The sequence below is a fragment of the Scylla paramamosain genome, chromosome 34 (genome assembly GCF_035594125.1).
Source record: "Scylla paramamosain isolate STU-SP2022 chromosome 34, ASM3559412v1, whole genome shotgun sequence".
Taxonomy (NCBI): Eukaryota; Metazoa; Arthropoda; class Malacostraca; order Decapoda; family Portunidae; genus Scylla; species Scylla paramamosain.
The window spans coordinates 8,969,703-8,992,496 of record NC_087184.1 but is presented as its reverse complement, the minus strand read 5'-3'; the positions used below and the strand labels follow the sequence as shown (position 1 = coordinate 8,992,496).

The 22,794-nt window shown below is 41.1% G+C and overlaps 2 protein-coding genes across 3 annotated transcripts; one reads left to right on the top strand and one right to left on the bottom strand.

Annotated features, from left to right (window-relative positions):
- The first annotated feature begins 475 nt into the window (after window positions 1–475).
- LOC135090108 (calumenin-B-like) lies at window positions 476–9,135 on the top strand. Of its 2 annotated transcripts, none has more exons than XM_063986462.1 (7): window positions 476–632; window positions 4,655–4,797; window positions 5,178–5,311; window positions 5,992–6,185; window positions 6,397–6,642; window positions 6,987–7,108; window positions 7,325–9,135. In XM_063986462.1, the coding sequence occupies exons 2-7, from the start codon at window positions 4,684–4,686 to the stop codon at window positions 7,511–7,513; spliced, it is 999 nt and encodes a 332-aa protein (XP_063842532.1). In that variant the 5' UTR covers window positions 476–632; window positions 4,655–4,683; the 3' UTR covers window positions 7,514–9,135. The 2 variants fall into 2 exon arrangements, with proteins under 2 accessions (XP_063842532.1, XP_063842533.1); XM_063986463.1 differs by lacking the exon at window positions 476–632 and adding an exon at window positions 3,837–3,991.
- A 942-nt stretch (window positions 9,136–10,077) lies between these two features.
- On the bottom strand, window positions 10,078–22,751 carry LOC135090107 (kinesin-like protein KIF3A). Its single transcript, XM_063986461.1, has 12 exons — window positions 22,597–22,751; window positions 20,686–20,907; window positions 20,172–20,377; window positions 19,639–19,829; window positions 18,903–19,042; window positions 18,066–18,263; window positions 16,008–16,179; window positions 15,179–15,267; window positions 14,825–14,955; window positions 14,156–14,573; window positions 13,762–13,887; window positions 10,078–13,438 (listed from the first exon to the last, which is right to left on the bottom strand). The coding sequence occupies exons 1-12, from the start codon at window positions 22,600–22,602 to the stop codon at window positions 13,280–13,282; spliced, it is 2,058 nt and encodes a 685-aa protein (XP_063842531.1). The 5' UTR covers window positions 22,603–22,751; the 3' UTR covers window positions 10,078–13,279.
- Window positions 22,752–22,794: the final 43 nt, after the last annotated feature.

The window sequence follows — 22,794 nt, the reverse complement described above, 5'->3', positions numbered from 1 at the left end:
GGGGAAAGGAGGGTGGTGATGATTATATTAGACCAAAATCAAAATATGATTCGAAAAATGACATTCTATCAAATAAAACAACAACAAAAAGGCAGCTGTGAGAAGTAATTGATTAATTGATTACACTATATATAGAAAACATAAAGCAAATATAATCTATACAGTACTATTATTTGTAACTTTAAAGGTAATTATGTATGATTTGAAACACAGAGAAATGAAAATAAGAGTCAGACACACAACAAAGAGACTCCGTTGCAAAGATTTTCCCGCGTTATTTTACTATTATTACTACCACTATACACGCTTCTATTAGCAAAATATGCTATAACTATAAATTACCATAAAATATAACACAAATTGATAATCTTTTCACTCATATAATGTAAATTTTATCTACATTTTTCTGATGAAGTAGGAATGACGTAAAGAAGAATGGCTGTGACTGGTGGAGGCTGAAGCGGCTTGCCTCTGATTGGTTGGCAAAGGGTGGGGGCGAGATAGCTGGCCTGTGATTGGCTGGTGGGGAGGGTGGTGAGTTGGAGGTAAACAAAGTCAAAATCTGAGGCGTCTGCTGCTGCTTTTTCTGTGTGAAGGAGGAAGTTTTAGCGGCAATAACTCTCCGCCTGAAGGTAAGACTTCAGTTCACGCCGTAAAAACATGGATGGCAGGTCACATCTACACACGAGATGGATAATAAGGCAATAACAACCTCTTACTGCCGCCTTCTCGTCTTCAACTTTCCCCCGACCTGTCATCTGATCATTTTGTGTCAAAATGTCCCTGGAGGGATTCTCTGCCAGTTTGCGAAATTTTCTATGATTATGTGATTTAAATCATACGTGTCTTAATCCCTTAACCGTATTGTTCTTGTAGTTAGTGTAGTAATATTCTCATAATGCGTCCCTAGGAGAGGGTCATGACAGAACCGGTGTTTCTAACTTAGGATCTCTCTCCTGGTGTAGGCTGCATACGTGATATTTTCACCATGAAACTGAATGCCAGAAATTAGTTCTTCACCCAGATCTGCCTTTTCATCTCTTCCTATTCCCTGGCCCTTGCGTTGCCTGCTCACTGGTGGGTTCCTGTAAGTCTTTCCTCTGATTGCACCACCTCTCGTAACTCCACGGAGGATCAGCAGATGTGCGGGTTGGTATTAGGGAGTCAGCGGAAATGGTAAACTCAGCAGGGGCATAACAAGTTAGTGATGCAGTTAATCTGTGAACTGTATTACATTGATTTACTATACTCTTCACTTTTATTGGCATTATTGTCATTTAGCATAATTGTTACCTTTTTTTGTTTATTCACTAGTGTCATCAATGTTGTGGTTCTTTTTATTTAGGTATCATCTGCAAATTTACTCAGCACTGACTTCTTATATTCTACTCACACTGAACCTGAGTGACCGAATATTTTGGGACTGATGGGTGATGAGTGGAATAAGTAAAGGAATCTTGTAGTGGTGTCAGATTTAGTGCAGGGGTGTAGAATATACCCAAGTAGTAGAACCTCATCACTTGGTGCAATTGATTTTAGGGAGGAAAGCCTTGATAACTTGGACAGATCTTCTTAGGTAATATTGCCCCAGAATCAGAACCATCAGAAAAGGGTGCTCCAGGCACATGTTAATAATCCAGCATTGTAAGAAAGAATAAGGACAAATGAAATGGTGATGAGTGGGATGATTGGGAATGGTAATAGTGGTGGTACAGTCATTCCCAGAAACTGATTGACTGCTGTGTTTTGTGTTCTCTCTTAGTCTCAAGTCCTCTGATTTGGAAGAGAAAAGTCTCAAAACCAGACATCTCATAAATTTTGATAAGATAAGGCAACTGAGGATCAGATACTAAACACAATGAAGGAAGGGCAGCAGGTTATTACTTGACTATTGACCAAGATCAGGCATGCATTGCCTTCAGTTTATCCTGAATGACAACAAAGTGACATCCGTGCTTTACCTTGAGATGTGTTTATGCTCAGGCTAATGTAGCACTTCTCTTCAATCAAGGTCAGGTCTTGCCTCACACTTGCTGCCTTTTACTCTCACAGGCATCTTGACTGTCACTGGTAATGCTTGTAAGGAACATAAGATTTACTAAAAAGTGTAGCACTCTTTAGTCTTTCCAAAGTAGTGTAGTAAATCCATAACTAGTGTAACATTGCCTGAAGTTGATTGAGAGCTTCACACTTATTTAAATCCCAGAATAACAGTACAAGTCTGTGAACAGTGTAGTATTCCTTATTGAGTTCTATCCACATCTGAGGTATGGAGAGAGGCAAGGGGGTGGTAAAAAGTGCAGATCATCCAGTTCATGTGAAAAAAAAGTATATTTATGAATGCAGAAATGACAAGTCTAATGTAGACAGGATTAAGTATACTCCTAGTCAGTGATTAAACCCTGAATATTGATGAGAGTTATATAAGAAAAAGGTCAGGATGTGGAATGTTCATGAAAGATGTAACATTAACTTGGAAGAGCAATGCAAATTCATCATGAGAGAGAGAGAGAGAGAGAGAGAGAGAGAGAGAGAGAGAGAGAGAGAGAGAGAGAGAAATTTCTAGAGTTAGTCATTACTGTGCACTCATCACTTTCTCTTCCCAAATCTCTCTCTCTCTCTCTCTCTCTCTCTCTCTCTCTCTCTCTCTCTCAAGAACCTCCACGTAGTCCTTGCCAGCGTCACAGGCAGCCCCTCCCTGTCTCCTCCTCCTCCTCCTCTTTCTCCTCCTGGTGCGTCACCTATCATCATTATTCTCCCCCTTCCCCTTTCCTTCCCTTTCACTTCGTCAGTTAAGATGCTCATTTATTATTATTATTATTATTATTATTGTTGTTGTTGTTGTTGTTGTTGTTGTTGTTGTTATTGTTTACCGTGTGCTTGTGGATGTTGTCATTTATTGCGTGAATGAGAGAGAGAGAGAGAGAGAGAGAGAGAGAGAGAGAGAGAGAGAGAGAGAGAGAGAGAGAGAGAGTTTATCTTGTGTACTCCGAAAAATACATTGATTTTGTTATCTTAGAGAGAGAGAGAGAGAGAGAGAGAGAGAGAGAGAGAGAGAGAGAGAGAGAGAGGGCAAGTGTTTTCTTCATCATCCACGTCACCGCCTTCATCGCATTCTACTGAAGACCTCGTAGCCTTCTCGATGTTTCCCTTCTCCAGAGAGAGAGAGAGTGTGTGTGTGTGTGTGTGTGTGTGTGTGTGTCGCAGGAACTCAACACTCCAGCAAAACACAACACCAAGTACCAACAGAAGTGAAAACAATAGTTGGTTAATTCGTAAACGTTTTGGGTTCCTCCATCCATTTCCCTCCATTTCCCTTCCCTCCCTCCCCTCCCTTCCCATCCCGCCTCAATACCTCCACGTCAGCCTGCTTGACGTGGCCGCTTCCCCTCATTGGTGGGCTGGCTGGAGGGAGGTTGAGGGGAGATGGGGCGGGGTTGAGGGTTGCCTAGTTTTAACGTTGCTATGGGCGTGTTTCTTAGTGTTTCGTTGGTCTTTTCGTTTTTATTTTTTTTATTATTACTATTGTTTGTGTGTTTCAACCTCACTTCTCTTCCCATTTCATTCTCCTTTCCTTTCTTCTGTCTCCCTCTGACCCTCTCTCTTTCTCGTTCCCCTCCCCCTCCCTTCTCCATCCTTCATGCTCTCCTTTCATAATCTTCCCTTCTCGGGTTTCCTTCTTGCCAGTTCCTTCCATTTTCCTTATTTACTCCTCTCCCACATCCTCGCCAAATAAGATATAGAGGATGAGGGAATGAGTGTCACCAATATTCTTCACAAACCACTAAAATCACGCCCATAAGAGCTTCCCTTTCCCCTCCTCGCATTCCTGTAGTATTGCCGCGTTCCACTAATACGGACACGCCCCCTTCCACTCCCCCTCCGGCCCGGCGTGGGTGGAGTCCTGCGAGGGGAAGGGCCGCGAGGGATAACACGGGTTGCAGTTGTAGTGCGAGGGTGGCGGGAGAAACACGCGGGTCATACATTACTGGTGAGAGAGAGAGAGAGAGAGAGAGAGAGAGAGAGAGTGCGTATGTGTTCTCATTTTGTTTCTGTAGAATTGTTTTGAAGTTCTCTGTGCCTTGCCGTTTTATAGTTTCATGTATTGTTTTAATTTTATTGAAGCTACGATTGTTTTTTTTTTTTTTTTAGAGTGTGTGTGTTATAAGTTTAACATTATTACCTCACCGATTTATGACATGCAAGTTTTGTATAATTACTGCATAATTACGTGTGTAAGTTAGTTAAGTATAGAGTACCCAAAACTGACTTCCCTATCGGGTGTCGTTATAGTACTGCTGCGTGTTGCCGTGTCACTGGTGGATTGTGGTGATTGTGGCATCATTCATGTGGTGTATTGATCTCGCTTGTGCAGGATTTTAATCAAGTTCGCGTGTCTTGAAGTTCGTTTGCCTTGTTTTCACATCAGATCTCACTGTAAGAGCTACATTTGCCCTATCCCCTACAATAAATAAGAAAAGTAAACAACTGGAATGTTCTTACTGAATATTCTATAAGTTGTATTCTCCTTATTCTTGGTTTAATATATAACAGACGAAAAGAAAGTAGATTATATGCGGTACAGAGTTCGTATTGGCTGCCTGTAATTAGTTAATGTCACGTAGCCTAATGATTTATCTATTGCACTTTGCAGGTGTTGCCAGCCGTCCGTCCGCCTCAGCCATGCAGGCCAGGAATGTGGTGAAGGTGGTGGTGGCGGCGGTGGTGGTGATGGTGGTGGTAACGTGCGCCGCCGCCAAGCCAGCAGACGAAGACAAGAAGAACAGGGTGTACAATGTGAGGACTCTGCAACACACACACACACACACACACATTTATTGAAATACTTTGGATATAATTTAAATCGTGCCTCGCGCATTTGATTTATGTATTTGCTGGTGATTGTTGTTGGCTGTTTTAGAATTGAGTTCACAGGAGAGAGAGAGAGAGAGAGAGAGAGAGAGAGAGAGTGTGTATGTGTGTTTGTCATAGTTTAACATTCGTCACTAAAGAATTCTTCCACAATCTTTGTCATAGTTTAACATTCTTCACTAAAGAATTCTTCCACAATCAGACCCTAACCAAGTGTGTGTCTATTGTAGCAGCTGCGGCACTAGTAGTAGTAGTAGTAGTAGCCCCATGAGAACCAGTCCCATGATCAGTTTTCCGCGGTGCAGGGCAAACTGAGTGACGAGGAACACTTTATCCACGATGAGCACAACCCTGACTATGACCATGAGGCCTTCCTGGGCGAGGACGAGGCACGCACTTTTGACCAACTTACCCCCGAGGAGAGCAGAGACAGGCTCAGGTAAGAAGGGTGGAAGGAGGGAAAAAAAAAGTTGCACTATGAGGAAGGAATGGAAGGAGAGGATGAGGTGAGGTGAAAAAATTAATGAGAAAAAGGGGCAGGCTGAGGTAAGGAGGGATTAAGGAGAAAAGGAAGAGTTCAAGTATTGAGGAGAAATAGAAGGGTGGAATGAGCTGAAGTGAAGAATAGAGATAAGATAGACCGAGGTAAAGAGGAAGGAATGTATGTGATAAAAAACAGACTGAGATAAAGGGGGAGGAATGTGTGAGAGAAGGAAGATAGGGAAGCACTGTAAGAGAGAAGAAAGAGAGACTAACAGGAAGGGGTGGAAGAGAGAAGGAAGGAGGGATGAAGAGAAAAGATGGTGGAATAGAAGGGGGAGGAGATAAAGGTACTATGAGACAGCTGAGAAGATGCTAGAGTAACGGACGAACTGAGAACTAGTGACCTTAATTGAGATTGAAATGCAAGAAGAGAGTGTAGAAGTGAGATGAAATTGTAATAAGGAAAGAAAACAGACTAATATAAGAAAGGAAGGAGGAGCAAAAAAAATAGTAATGAAAAAAGATGAAGACTGATAACTTTGCATGTAAGAGAAAGACATTGAAAAGAAAAGGTGTTAGGGCGAATAAAATGAAGAACACACACAAGCACAACACAAAGTAATCTTCTCCCAACAGCAAAATTGTGGACCGGATAGATTCAGACAACAATGGTGTGGTAACAGAGGAGGAGCTGCAGGCTTGGATTGAGTACACACAGAAGCGGTACATCAATGACGATGTGAAGCGGCAATGGAGCACCAACAACCCGGAGAACAGGGATGTGCTGCACTGGGAGGACTACAAGGCCAGGGTGTATGGCTTTATTGACAGTGAGTGTAGCTCAGGGAACTTGAGCAAATGACAAGACATGGCAAATGAAGTCTGTGAGGATATTTGCAGATGAGGGGATTATTGTGGTTTTGTATGGCAATTTTCTTGAAGTGTTATGTATAAATTGTGTGTGAGAGAGAGTGCAAAATTTACAGTAAATAGCCTTGATCCAAACCCTTCTCAACATTTATCCATGCTCCCTTCCACCAGACATGGACCAGAATGAGCTGGACACTGAGGAGGATGATGGCATGAGCTACCAGGAGATGATCAAGAGGGACAAGAGGCGGTGGGAGGCAGCAGACCGTGATGGAGACTCAACACTGACTCTTCAAGAATTCACTGATTTCCTTCATCCTGAGGAAGCAACTCACATGACTCACATCGTGGTGCTGGAGACCATGGAAGACATTGACAAGGATAATGATGGCAAGATCTCCCTGGCAGAGTACATTGGTGAGTGTCAAAGTGCCTGCGATTCATGTTGGTCGTACAAGGTCACATAGAATTTTTGTTAATGACAGGTGAATTGAGATGTGAATTACATACTTTGAGCAGAGAAATTTAATTGAAAATCAGCAAATTGGGATCAGCCATGAACTTGAAATTAATGTTATTTTGTTCTATAATTTCAAGGTATTTATTTATAAATGCAAATTTATGATTCATGTATTGGAATACAGGACATAATCTTATTTGTAACATCAATCAAATTGTCATAAATCAAGATTCACTTGTACTGAGTGATACAAGGAAATTTTCTTATTCTTCAACACCCACACCGTGCTCCACCAAAACAGGTGACATGTACAGGGGCGGAGGTGACGACGAGTCAGAGGAGCCGTCATGGGTGAGCAGTGAGCGGGAACAGTTCACAGAGTTCAGGGACAAAAACCAGGATGGATTCATGGATGAAGAAGAGGTGAGTCAGGAAAGACTAAATTTAATGGCCTTATTTGTGGCTGAAAATGAAGATATTACATTAATGAGTAAGAACAAAGAAAAGGAGGTACCACAGTGACACATCTTAAATGGCATGGAACTCACACAGATCTTGTTTGTCTTACAAAGACTGTATTCAGTATTAAAAAAAAAAAAAAAAAATTTTTGTACTTCATCTTGTTTTGTCTGTGTGCAGGTGCGAGCATGGATCATCCCTTCAGACTACAACCATGCAGAGGCAGAAGCAAAACACCTGATATATGAGGCTGACAGTGATGGAGATGCTGAGTTGACCAAAGACGAAATACTTGAAAAGTACGATGTCTTTGTAGGTTCACAGGCGACAGACTTTGGCGAGGCGTTGGTAAGACATGATGAATTTTAGTTCTTCGAATGCACCTCCTCACCTGAACCACTGGACCTTCCCTCCTTCTTTGACCAAAGATTCCAAAAGTCCACTACAGGACGTGCAAATTGCTTGCCAAGAAAAAGAAAAAAATAAGTAAATGTCGGTAGAAACTCAAAATTGCTACCTACTCGATGTAAATAACAGCAAGGACCATTTGGCCAGATAACTACAGGGATGCATATACTGAAATGCCAACTGACCTCATTGTTGCTTTTAGTAGTAATAAGATAGGGAAACAGTTGCAAGCCCCTCTTTGCCTCAAGGATATCTCCCTTGGTTCTGTCAGTACATGTTCCTCTCTCGTACAAGAAAATATCTCCCCACCTCATGTATAGGTATGGTGTGAATTCATCAGTATTTTGTGCAGGAGTACAGTACAAAAAATCAAATTTCATTACTAAAGAAATAGCACAGTGTATGTGTGTTTTAGATGCAATTTTTTAGATGCAAATGCAAGTCACAACTAAATTTTGCACATGATGAATTCACACTGTATTTGAGGAAATGAGAATAATAAAAGGAAACATTCAGCTGACATATAACTTGTGATACTGTGGAATAGAAACTGGGAAGCTGGCAGTCCTATCCACAGCACTACATTATTGGGCTACAAGTGACCAAGCAAAGTTACCAGTCTTCTTATGTTGTTCATTGTTGATGTGAGTTCTCAAATTGTATTTAGCAGACTACTTTTATATGTATGCAAATGATATACACTTAACTAGGTTAGCCAGTTTTATTCTAAGGGGAACCAGTCTCTACCTGGAACCCACCTTCTGTGAGAGTTTGAATGAAGCCACAAATGTTCAATTCAGTGTCGGATGTTATTTTTTAGATTATTGTGATAGAACAGATCAAGAAGGAACAGCAAGACTACATTATTTAATTTATCTTTCTATCTGTTGTAAACTTAACTGTTATTTTGATATTGTAGCTATAGAATGAAGAATATTTATTATGAGCAAGAGCCTGGTGCTGGTAGGACAGGATTGCATTCTTGTCCTTGTGTCTGCCTAACTGTACCACTGCCGTTTCCATACCACTGAGGGTTGACATTTGTGTGTGTTTGTGCATGTGTGTGTGCAATCGTGTGTGCATGCATGCATATGTGTAAGAGGCTTTAAAAGTCTGGTGAAGCTGAAAACTGAGGGACATGCCAATGGGAGGAAGACATTACTGGCATTCACAGGAAAATAAACCACCTGAAAAGAATCAAGTTCACAAATACATGAGTGATAATTAAAAAGATAATGAACAAGAAATGAGTCAATTTTGGGTTTTGTATGAGATAGAGGTGTTTTGCTAAGAAAGTATTAGTAACATGATGTCTCCTCTGTGTGACCTAAATCATAGTATTTTCTCTATTGCATTTAATATTTGATTTATTTTAAACATGATTAGTCCTGTATGAGTGACTTGTCTGTTTCAACTTGCCCAGAAAACAATACTCAGCATAAAACGGACAAAGTATGAAGTGTTTTATTCTCTGCAGCTGCTACTGAATTAACCCTGTTGGCTCGCTTAGACTAGTTTTATATAACTTACAGTTTTGTATGGTACCACTTCTGTGTCTTTTGTAATAAACAGAAAATTTACAACTATCTCTTTTATCCTGCTTGTCCAGAGTTGGTAGGATGAGCTTACTTCATTAATGAACATGCTGTCACTCTTAATTGGACTGAAAAAGCCTAAACATATTAAATTAAAGCTCTTCAGAAAGTAACCAATCTTGGGTTAGACAATAGAAAATCTCTTGATAATACACCCATCTTGTTCTCCTTGACGTTGAAGATGCTGAATAGTTCCACAGTGATGATCAAACCTTGGCTGTATCTGCATGCCCAAGACTTGTAACCAATGTTGACCATTTTTCAGTGGTCAAATAACCATTGGAGTAATCCAGCACATCCAGTACAACATGGAGCTATTGCCACTCATACAAAAAGCAGGGCACTGCTAATCCCTATGCCATTACCAATTATTTGGATGGTAAAGAAATTGTTTTCCATGATCATACTGCTCACCTACTCAATAATGTGGATATCAGATTGATGACGGCATACTGGAATGTTAGTCACTCTTTGCCCAAGTTTAACCATCTTTAAACCAGTTACATAATTTAATATGAGAAAATCCTATATCATTGCTACAAAAAGCCTACTAAATCTTGTGAAATCTTCCCCAAGCTTTGGGGAAACCCTAATTTATTAATGTTGTGCATTTTGTCAGTGCATGCAAAGTTAAAAACACTACAAGCATATGATGTACAATCACACATTGATAGCCTGGTGGCAACTGAATAGGACAACTTGCAAAAACATACATGTGTACAGTAAAGGTCTACTAATGCATTTGGTGCCACTCACCTCAAACTGGTTTTCAAGAAAAAATAAGGACACAGTATATGAACAGACCTCATAGATCTTTCTCCTAGGAAGACTAGTACAGCATAAATATCTGCTATTGCTTCCTCTGGAAAATAAGATCTGTCGCACCTTTGCAGATCTTGAGTCATTGCTTGATATAATAATACAATTATAGAAGCATGATACAAAGAATACTTTTATTGTGGCAAATCACACTAGTTTAAATAGCTCAGAAATATTACAAAACAACGTCCCTGAAAGAACAACAACAGTGAATTAACATAATTCAACTAAATGTAACATAAGTATCTGAGATTACAGCTGCTGGACCTGACTACATGAATGACTAGATTCTGAATGTCTTGAGCATTAAACTCAATACTTTACTTAAAAATCTTGAAAACTCCTCACTCCATCACTTCAGATATTATTAAGGGAGGCGACGGTAAAGTGAAATAAAATTTTTGAGTCAGAACTCAATACTGGGTGAGTAACATTTTACCTTTAAAATTATTCCAATTTTCTGCAAAAATGGGATGTTGCTGTCTTATTTTTTTCCTTATCAAAATTTATTTTAAATGTTATCCAAGATTCCTCCAGTTCCTGAGAAGACTAACAGTCAACATCTGTCAAAGCTGAAGCAGCAGCAGAAGGAAAGAATGGACATTATAAACAAGAGGACAAGGAAGAAGAGAGAAGACAGTATAGCCTGCTACCTACATGCATTGATGCAAAGCTGCACACCCTTCCTACCACACCTAGCCCCTCACAAGCTGCCTCCTCACCAGCTCAGTCTGTTCCCTCAACCTTAGAACACTTTCCATCATTGCCACAAGTCATCTCTATAGTAAAAGCTACAAGGTCAATACTACATGAACAGAAATATATCCTCTCATTCTCAGCTGAAAACCTTTATACTTGCATCAAGAACACATGCTACATATTGGAGTGATAATGCTTCCAATGTGTCATATGATGCCTTTGACTGTTCTATCTCCATCACGTCACACCATCAGAAGTTAGTCGCTCGGGTTTCATCCATATCCCATCACAAAACTACTGACATCAATGCAATGTATTACGGAACATGAAGAAAAACTTCACACTTGTGCCAGATTCATTACTGATGATGAGACCAAGATAATCATTAACTTACCATTAACTTATCATTAGCATACCTTCTGCTGAGCAGGAAGATATGAGGATTTACATTGATCTTACAAGAACAGAGCTGCTTGAGAGATGGCCAGAAAGTATAACAAAGAACTTCAACAAAAGCCTACACACCAAGTTATGGGATAGATACAGCAGGACAAAACACAGTGGACACAAGAGAGTGAAATTTGTAGCTGCTGTGACAACTCTAGACCATAATTTTAGTTACTTAATTGCTGGCTATCTCACTCACTTAGGATCAGGTATCTCTCCTGCACAACTGCTGGACTGAGCATTCAAATGTCAAAAAAAAACAAAAAAAATCTACCATCAGGGAAGAAAAGTAAGAGACCACAAGTGAACACAAAAGTGAGGGAGGAGGCTTCTAGAACCTGGGGACAATGTAAGCGAGAAATATCCTATAAATTAGTAGGGAACCAGACGACAAACAGACCTGATAATAGGATAAATACTGGTACATCTTTGCTTTCTTTTTCACCACAATATGATTGAAGTCATGTTACATAAGGCCAACAAGCATCAAAATAACCACTCCATCACAAAACAACTTATATCTCAAAACCAAACCTATTGACATTTGGAGGGAAATTTTTCCACTGTTTTCAAGTGACCATAGATACAAAGGTATCCTTGGAAAGTGGAGAGGAGTGAGATCTTTCATTGTTGGCCAAGTTTTAAAGGCAGGCACGATTCCGTTATTTTTTTCTTTTGAGGAAAATTAACCAATGTCACCAATATTTTCATCCTTTTTTGCTTATGGAACATAATAACTAAAATCTGCAGCAATAAAAAAAGAAAACTCATGTCTATCATATCTGCTACCAGTATTCAAGGCAAATGGATTAGAAAAAGAAGAGATTTTGCAAGGAATGCCATTATTATCTATTTTTTCCCTCAAAATAATGATTGTATCTCAATGAAACTTGGTGATTTTATACACAAGTTATAAAAGCTCATAAGAATCTGAAGTAAGTGAATGTCACTTCTTAAGTAACTACCGTCACCTCGCCTTAATATAACTAATTACCATACATAATAGATTGAAAGTCTTCCATTGCACCAATCTGTTACAACTCTAAGCACTAATTTGTGACACTGGCTACACCCCAGCCTGTCACCCTTGCTACACCACAGCTCTTGAGGCACACCTGGACGTGACAAGATGCAGGGAACTGTGGAATGCTGCCTTTGTTTTAGTTCTTTCCAGTGGGTATATGAAGATCTTGAACACTGCTGTGAGACTCCACAACAAGCACCACACCTCATCTATGCCTCATAGCTTGCGTATCCACTGGGGTGAAAACTGTACCTTTTCTTGTGTTTCAAGACTTAATATGTACCCATGTTTTGTTAATGGATCAGTTGAGAGGAAAGCCTTTAAATGCTCTACATACAAATGTTTTCTGTAGAAGATGATATCACAAGAATAACCATAGAAAAAAAAACTGACGTGAACTTTGTCTAAATTAACTATAGGCTTTAGGATGCCAGTGAGATGCTTGGGTCCTCAAGGAATGCATGTCACCAGTGTTTTGACTCTTCCACCACAAAGACATCAAAGATGACAACAACAGAAAGCAGAGAACTTCCTCCAATACAGCCAATAAACATCTTTTCAACATACATCAAAGTTGCCATTGTAGTGTCTCATATACTAATTTCTGAGTGTGAGTGTGTGTGTGCTTAATTCCCCATGATCTTTCAGATCAAGCAACAGACTTGATCACAGTTATACTCTCCAGCTAAGAGCTTAGAGCTCATATATACACTTTGATCTATGGGTAATGCTGTGATCACTCACCACACACTTCATCTTCTTATTCAAGGACAGTAACTGCTCACTCATCAATGATAACACATACCAAACTTAGCTGGGAAGGGGAGCAAATCTTAGCCTTCCAAGTAACAGATGAAGATGAGTGTGTGTGCTTGTGTGTATATGTGTATCAGAAAGGAACCCAAAATTATATACAACATATAAATCTACTAGTAATAAATACAATATAATGATGAGATTCCCCTTCACATCATGGCCTAAAGACACAAGCAGATAAAGCTGTCACTTCAGAGGTCCATGCTGGTCCCTGCCCTGCTTTGTACACCTGCAGATAGAGGCCTTGGCACCTTCACCTTCACTATGACAGATTCACCAGAACCACAAGCCTTACCTTCCCCTCCTGTGGGTGGCAGGAGGAGGAGTCTATATTTTGTCTCCCTTCTTGGCTGACCTGCTGTGCTTGGGCCGAGGGATGCCAGACTTCTTCCTGCGAGGTTTGGGAGCTGGAATAGCAGCTGGTGGTCGTGTGTACACCTCAGGGCTGTAGGTCTTGTACACCTGCCACATCTCACTTTCTTGGTTCTATAAACACACAAACATTTACACTGTAAAGTCTATGAAAAAAATGATAATTATAATAAAAATCTGGTAAATTAGTGAACCTTATGAGAATCTAATCTAGAATATGTCTAAAGCTGAAACAAATATATCTAAAACATAAAGATATGATGACAAAAGTGAGTTCCTTGGAGTCATGGTCATTTCATCAACACAAATAACTAAAAGAAAATGGAATTATAAAACAGAATGTGTATTACAGCATAAAATTCATCCTTCATTAAATTAAGCAAGACATTCAAAGTTCTCTTAGTGTCCATCTCAATGGAATGAGAGCAAACACTTACCAAATTCTCTTTTTCGTTGTCTCCTGCATCCAGCTGCTTCCTCATGTTGTTTCCAGTGTAAGCCACACACTTCAGCTGCCACTCCCCGATGTCTTCATTCCAGTGGACATAACGCTCTATCATCTCCTGTTGCGTTTGGTAACGTGGTTAGAGTTTGCATATGGTAACTTTAGGACAGGTTTTACATTTCAAAGATAAATTTCTTATAATTTTTCTAGAACTTCTCTCATGTATGCAGTGAATTTAACAAAACTGTCTCACCTGGTACTCAAAAGGAATGAAAGAGTCAATGATGGGCTGGTGCAGGACAGGTTTTACATTTCAAAGATAAATTTCTTATAATTTTTCTAGAACTTCTCTCATGTATGCAGTGAATTCAACAAAACTGTCTCACCTGGTACTCAAAAGGAATGAAAGAGTCAATGATGAGCTGGTGCAGTTTGTGTTCTCGGGAAAGATGCCTCACGGACTCCAGCAGCGCCTCCATCTCCCGCTGGTGTTCTGCCTGCATGTCCCCTAGCTCTGACTTGGCTGCCATCAACAGTGTCCACACCTTCTTCAGCTTACGTGTTTTACCAGCTGCCTCCTCCTGAAGACTGGTGTACCTTTCCTCCAGGTCAATTCTCTCAGCCTCCTTCTGTGTGATGGCACGACGCAACTGTTCCTCATGTTTCCGCCTCTCCTCTAGTTCCTTGGCAGATTCTTCCAGAAGTCGCTCCTGCTCCTCTGCCTTCTCCAAGAGGTTCTCACCACCTACCAAGATCTTGCGTTCTAGTCCCTGTAGACGCTGCTTGAGGGCCTCCTGCTCCTTTCTGCATTGGGATAAGGTCATCAAGATTATCAGGGTGCATCAAGAATGTACATATCTGGATACAAATTAACTGATGGTCACAAGAAGAGGATGTAGTCTAAAAACATATTGCAATTAATTTTATTACTGATAAGAATAGAAGACATTATCTACCACAAGCAAAGGATGATAAAATTAGCCATCCACTTTCTCTCTCTCTCTCTCTCTCTCTCTCTCTCTCTCTCTCTCTCTCTCTCTCTCTCCTTTACTTACAGTGCCTTCTTAACTTCCTTCTCATGCCTATCAAGATCACTCTTCACTTTATTCCTCTCCTCCTCTTCCAAGTCCTTCCTCTCAGCCAGCATCTTCCTCTCCTCCTCAATCTTCTTTTTAATGATTGCCACCTGGAAAAGAGGAAATGGATAAGGAAATTTTAAAAGATGAACAGTTAAAAGAAAGAATAGAAAAAAAGGAAAGTATAGAAAATGAGAGATAAAGTGAGCAAAACACAAAAAGAAAATAACTGGGAAAATAAAAATGAAAGAGCAATCATAATCATTAATAATCAATAACAAAAACTGTCCTCATTTATTTTTTTTAATGTTCATAAAAAATTTGCAATCTTACCTCTTCCTCTTTTAATTTCTTCTTTTTCTTCTTTGGCTTCTCTTCACCTTCCTGTTCCTCATCTTCCGATTCCTCTGAAGCATCCTCATCTGTGCAAGAAATCCTTTTAGACCACTAAGAGGGACACACCATAACATAACACAGGACTAACACATTCCAAAAAACTCAAACAATGCTAAACAATATTGACAGACTTTCATATGAGTACACATTCATACCTCTCATGCATTGTTCAGTTAATCATGAAGCTACTTTCCTGAAATAAGTTACAACAAAATTGAGTTTCTAGGCCAATGCCCTTGGGATGATGAAGAGGTGTCCTGGGATACAATGATCACAATATCAAACCACACAAATACACATAAAGAATCTAAATGTGACTAAAATTGGGACATCCTCTACTGCAAGGAGAAAACCCAATCTCTTTCTCTGTATCTATCTATCTATCTATCTATCTATATATATATATATATATATATATATATATATATATATATATATATATATATATATATATATATATATATATATATATATACCACAACATTAACTAAGCATATTCTTCTACAGTATTTCAGTGAAGAACATTCAACGTATCAGTATAGAAAGACAGATTAGAAACCCATGGATGGTAAAAGGCAGAGCAAAACGAGAATCAAATGAAGAGGTGAAATAAGAGGTTCTATTGACATAGCTTGCAATAAACCATTGGCCAAAAGAAATATGTAGAGTTATGGGAGGTCTTTGTCTTGACGTGGAGTCATAGATGATGGTGATGATGATGATGATATGGAGTGTCATTAATTCATCAGAAAGAAGATGGTCTTGCCTTGCAGTTGGTCACGCAGACTTTTGATTTCATCCTGGAGTTTGCGAAGAAGGGCATCCTTGGGGTCCTCATTGATCTTGGCCTTATTACAAATGTTCTTGGCCCGGTTGGCGTACCTGAGTGTGCTGATGGTCTCGTCATAGTTATAATTTGCAGGTCCAATGTTGGCACACTGTGGGGATGGAAATGATTGACTGGCTGGCTTAATGCATCTAAACAATTGGGTTACATGACTTGTGAAGTGGTAAAGGACTATGATGAGCTGAACAGAGCATAGTATAAAGGGACATACAAAAACCTAATGCACAATGAAGATATACAATAAAATATCAATGCAAAACATACACATCTGAATATTAGAGACAACAAAAAACACAGAAGACATCTGAATAAGACAAAATAAAAAGGTACAACTTGCTACATAGGTTTATAGATATTTAGAATGCTCTCAAACAAGAGATGATGGCAGTGGGAAGTGTACCTCAACTGAAGGAAAAAACTAGACATGTATTTCTAAAGACAGAACCACACAAACCCCACTCTGGCCCTGTATAGAATAAGTATACACACACACACACACACACACACACACACACACACACACACACACACACACACACACACACACACTCTCCCAACACTCTTGCCCCGAGGACTGGAAGACATCTTACGTCACCCCCATCCCCAAAACCTCCAGTCCACAGTCACTCAATGACCTCAGGCCAGTCTCTATCACCCCCATCCCTAGCCTTATTTGTGAAGATTTTGTATATGACTGGGCCTACACCAAAATCTGTAATACCGTGGATATCAGACAGTTTGGAAATATTAAAGCCACCTCCACCTCCCATTACCTGACCAGCTTCCTTGAATTCATCCACAGCCACCTGGACAAGCAAAACACCTCTCTAGCTGTTGCTTTTGTGGACTTCAAAAAGGCTTTTGATCTTGTTGATCACACTGTTGTCATCAGCAAGGCAGTGAGTCTGGGTCTCCCTCCTAACCTGATAGCGTGGCTAGCCGACTTCCTCACAGGGAGGCGTCAGGCCATTCGCTATCAGGGCTCTGTCTCTACTTTCCAACAGCTGACATGTGGGGTCCCCAAGGGGACCAAGATGGGTCCTCTATGCTTCCTCCTCCTCATTAACGACGCCCTCACTGACACCCCCCATCGCTGGAAGTATGTGGACGACTGCACCATGGGCGTCCCAGTTTCCACCAAGAACCCGGACTACTCGCCACTGCAAGCGATTCTGGAGCAGCTGCAGACGTGGACGGAGGAGAGCAGGATGACCATCAACCACAACAAAACTGTGGTGATGCATTTCTGTACCTCCTCTGTACCAGTGCCCCCTCCCCAGCTCTCAGTGGGCCCTCACCCCCTCCAGGTGGTCCGATGTGCCAAGCTCCTCGGAGTCACGGTGGACGACCAGCTGACCTGGAAGCAGCATGTCGCCAGCATCATAAGATCAGCTACCTACAGGCTGTACATGCTGCGCAGACTCAGGTCGCTGGGGATGCTGACAGATGAGTTAAGGGGGGTGTATCTTACCTTCACCCTCCCTAAACTCATGTACGCCTCCCCAGCGTGGTCCTCCTCCCTCACACAAACTCAACAGCTACAGTTGGAGAGTGTGCAGAAAAGGGTGTGCAGGGTCATCCTTGGCCCTGCATACACCACCTATGAAGAAGCCCTGAACACCCTGAGCCTGTCCAGACTATCCACCAGGTACCGTGAGGCTCTGGAGAAGTTTGGAAGGGGACTTCTGAATCATCCACGTCTCAGAAACATGCTGCCGCCTGACGCGCCTCGCCCGGCCCATGCCACCAGACACGACAACAAGATAACGCCCCTAGAGGCGCCGCGTATGGACCGGTACAGACTCAGTGCGATTCCCACCATGGTGCGAGCCATCAATCAATAGTCCCTTCTAGATTTGACTTACCTTTAGGATTAATGTCAAGTATTTCCCCACCCCCAATGTACATTTTCAGTTTGTTGACTGCCTAAAGAATAAACCGTTTATTATTATTATTATTTTTTTTTTACACACACACCATGACAGTCTTAGAGTTGCCTCCAAGAGAGTCCTGCAGTAGTCTGGTGAGCTTTGAATTGCGGTAAGGAATGTGTGTGGAGCGTCCATCCACCAGTGCTGAGATGACATTGCCCAGCGTGGAGAGAGACAGGTTGATCTTGCTGGCCTCCTTCAGCCTCTGGCCTGTTGCACCTGTCTTGCTCTGCCTCTCTGAACCCTGGGGAATGTGTGTTGTTAAGTGCTGGATGCAGTCAGGTCCTATTATTGTTACTTGTGGTATCTCCTGTTATTATGAGCATATCACAATTTATAAATATATGTCTTATAAGGTTCTAAAGTACTAAAGTAATATCTTTTTAGTCCTTTGTCCAGATTTACTAAAACAGAATTTGCAATTAAAAATAAAAATAAAAACAATGTATGAAATGAAAAGATTACTTAAAATCATTAGTTGATTTCAATTTATTACTTTTCATTTATGAACAATTATAATTATGTTTGTAATTTGTAATGTTCCCTTGTAATGTTTATCCTCACTACATACAGTCATCCCTCATTAAATGTCTGTAACCACGTACATGTAGTTTTTCTTTACTTAAACAAGGTTCTGGGGACTCAGAGGTGTTCTAAAGGGGGCACTAATTTTCCACAGATCTTGCTTATCCATGGATGTGTCTGTTACCCAATCCCTAGGATAATGATGAATGACTGTACTTCAAAAATATTTTCACCATAAAAGCCAGTTCATTTAAGTTACACATAATAACCATAGACAACAACTGATTATATGAAAGTAACTACAAATCAATACAAAATACGCTTAACAAATAGGAAACATAATAAATAATCAACTCACTGCCAGGTCCACAAGATGCAGCTTCCCGACCCTCCAGTGCTGTTGTCCATCAATACCCCGTTCAGCACACTCGATGGTAATGGTGAAGATGGCATGGGAGCGGGAGCTGTGTGTGTTCATGTTGGTGGCCCCAACAGCTCCTGGGTGGTGGGACAGGGAGGAGGGAGAGAAGAATGTGTGTTGCAATGCTGCTCCAGCCTCATGCTTGACTCAGTGCATAATAATTGCCTAACTAATCAAGTAACTAGCACACTCACTGACTACCTGAGTGACTGGGAAGTTGAATGAATGACTAATCAACTCAGACTGAGTGACTGACTGAATAACCTAACTAATTGACTGATTAATTGGTTGACCAACTAACTGATCAATGACTGACTTAATAAACTGATTAAATGAGTGACACAGCAAATGACTGACAAACTAAGTTACTGGTTGACTGACTGACTGACTGCCTGGCAGTCTGGGAGAATGAATGACAGGCCTTTCATTATCTTCAAAATATGTAATGCTGATGAGAATGAAGACAGTATACATAATCCTATAATGTCTTATAACTTCAACTAACCACTAATTTGAGACATCACAAATACAAAATATAACTAAGGATAAATGAGAATAGCACCACCACCACCACCACCAGCAATAGCACCAATTACCAACTTTATCACCATCACAAACTCACTGTTCTCATTCCTCACCACACACACACACACACACACACACACACACTTACGGTTCTTATTCCCGAGGGTCATGATCCGGTCCATCTCCCCAGCATTGTGCACTACGTGGGTCAGGAGGTCCTTCACATACACCCCCACGTCAGGTCGCTCCTTCACCTCAAGGCGCACTGACTGGTCCTGGCGGAGAAGGTCACGCACCTCCTCATTGTAGATCTCCAGGTATGACACTCGCACCAGGAATCTTGAAAGAGAGAAAGAGATGGGGAGGAAGCACAAAAAGACAGAGAGGGTATAAAAATGACATCATTAATTGAGATCAGGATTGAAATCAGATTGAGATCAACCAGAGAAAGCATGGAAGGGGTAAAGAAAGATGTGCAAAAGAGAAAACTGGATAGGGGAAGGAAGATAATTATTTTAAGTCATGTGTTATCTAATACACACAGGTGCAGAAGTGGTGTGTGCAAGAAACATACACAACTTTATAAATAAACTGAATAAAAGTAGATATGGAAACAGCACAACATGAGCTCAACTCAAATCCAAGAATTAAATAAATACAAACACACAAATATAAACTCACTTTTTCCCTTCCTCAGCTTTAGCAATGTGGCCAAAGATGTGTGCAAAGGAGTTTGGTATGATGCCCTTGAGTTCTGGCACAGTCCTGACCCCCTCCATGGTGAAGGTCTTGCCTGTCCCTGTCTGTCCATAGGCAAAGATGGTGCCATTGTACCCCTCCAGGACATTCTCCACAATGGGACGTGCAGCAAGGTTGTACACATCCATCTGCCATGATTGTAAGGAAATATTACTAACATTTCTTCCCACCAAAAACTATCTATTTATCCATCTATATATGATAACTGATCCTAAGAGCTCCCCAAGGGATGGTTGCAACAGATGTTTACTTTTATTCATGTGTCTGCATGCAACTATGAGTCTAAGCTGTTTTCTCCAATCAATCAATCAAATCATCAATTCCTTACAACTTAAAAAGAAAGCAGGAGAAATACTTCAACACAAAAATACTTGTACTCTTGATAAAAAATTAAAATACACACAGACTTAAACAAAATAACAAAAGTATTACCCACCTGTTTGGAGTTTTGGCCAAACACTGAGTCAAAAGTAAATACTTTAGGCGGCTCTCCATCCTGAGCCGCCGGATTGGTCACCAGCACTGAACAGTTCAGATCATCACTCTCCACAATGCTCTGGAAACCAGCCTGGGATTCCTTCTCACTCAGCGGCCGCACTCGCACCACAACACGAACATTTTCCCGCTCCCTGAGCACCGCCTCTCGGTCCTTGTCCGGCTGTGAAATGAAGGAAATGAGCATTCTGCTGGCAACACTAACATCACACATTAATATAATAATTACACTATTTTCTTTCCCACAGTACAATTGAATGACACGTTCCAAGGATCAGGAAATTTCATCACACCACTGTACACTGCTTATAAATTAAAATTAAATACATATTATGAAGAATTACAAATAATACATACATATACAGAACAGATGATGATCTGCAGATTAGATAATGATTTGGGAAACAAAATTCAAACAACCATACCTTCATCTGCTTCTCTTATATTCTCATATACATCTTGAAACTAAAGTGTTACAAGAGAGAGAGAGAGAGAGAGAGAGAGAGAGAGAGAGAGAGAGAGAGAGAGAGAGAGAGAGAGAGAGAGAGAGAGAGAGAGAGAGAGAGAGAGAGAGAGAGAGAGAGAGAGAGAGAGAGAGAGAGAGAGAGAGAGAGAGAGGCATGGGAATGACTGTCATGGTGTGCAGGATGCATGCATTACTTTCCAGGCTTGGTGGCATCAGGCATTTCAGGTTGTCAGTCAGGACTGAGAAAGTCTATTCAGTGGGCCTGCACTGCTCTGCTCTCTAGGATTGTCCTGTGTTTTGATTTTGATAGCAAGTCAGAAAAGGATCTTGACACTGTTCTGAGCCAGTTGGCAGTCATAGTTTGATTTATTTGTAATGTTAGGTGGTATATATATATTAATTTAGATTTGTGTCAATAGGTCACAGAGTACACCCAGGGAGATGAGTTGGCCTCCCAATGAGGCCCCTGTAGGTTACAGTTATGACACATTTTTGTTCATTGAGTTCTTTCCCTACCAGAGTGGCCTGTTTGGTTCTAAATTTTCTTAATGCAGCGGTAGTAACGGGACAGAGGAAGGATTTACATCCATCTATATGTGTGTGTGCATATGTACACTATATTAAAGGCCTTGTAGCTGCATGCTGCTCTTAGTGAAACCTATCAGAAGGCACATAATTACCACTGGCATCCTTATCTTAGCATTGTCCCTCATCAGTGCTGGATAATGAGCTTGAGATTAGCTGCCCATACATTTTTTTCCCCTTTTAGTTGGTAGCGCAGTGAGTCTAAAGGCAGGCTTGCCCACGCAACCACACTCCCCACTACTGTATTCTCGGAATCTCCTAGTATGTGCAGGTTCACAGGATTGATGTGTGCTGCCTTCCTCCCCGTGGCATGGTTAAATGTCATGAGGCAGCTTGTGTGTGTGATGTGTAGCAGCCTGGAGGCTCTAAGAGCAAGAGCAAGCTGTCTTGTAACAAGATGTGGTTTTCCAAAAAATAGCTCTTTTTATTCCAGACTTCCAAAGAAACATTTAGATACATGTAAAATTGGAAGACAAATGAAGTCTGGACATTTACACACCTTGTTAATAAAGTGATATCCGGGGCGTGTGAGGGCGGGGCCTGCCGTGCTCTGCCGTGGTGCCTCAGGTGTGGCGGGGCTCACCTCGGCAGAGGCACAACCCTAAGTTTTCACGGCTCATAAATGACCAACATGGCACCACTGACAACTAACACTGCACAGACTCATGTTGCTCGAAAATAAATAAACCATAAAAGGTTCCTAGGAAAACTAAGTCACCTAAGAAAGAAAAGCGAAACGCCCACAAAACCACTTCCGTTTGTGAGAGTGGAGTCATTACCACGAACGTGAGCAGCACTCACCGCCATGTTCAGCAGCAGGCCCCGGGATGGCGAGGGTGAGTGTCTGGTGTGGGTGGCGAGTGAGGGGCGCAAGGGTCACCACGAATCAGGCACACCTGCACGCCCCACCGCCCGTCACCTGCATGCCTGGAATGTGACACACAACCATGCACCGTCCTTGCCCTGGAACCTTCGCCACCATGCACATCAGATTCCACC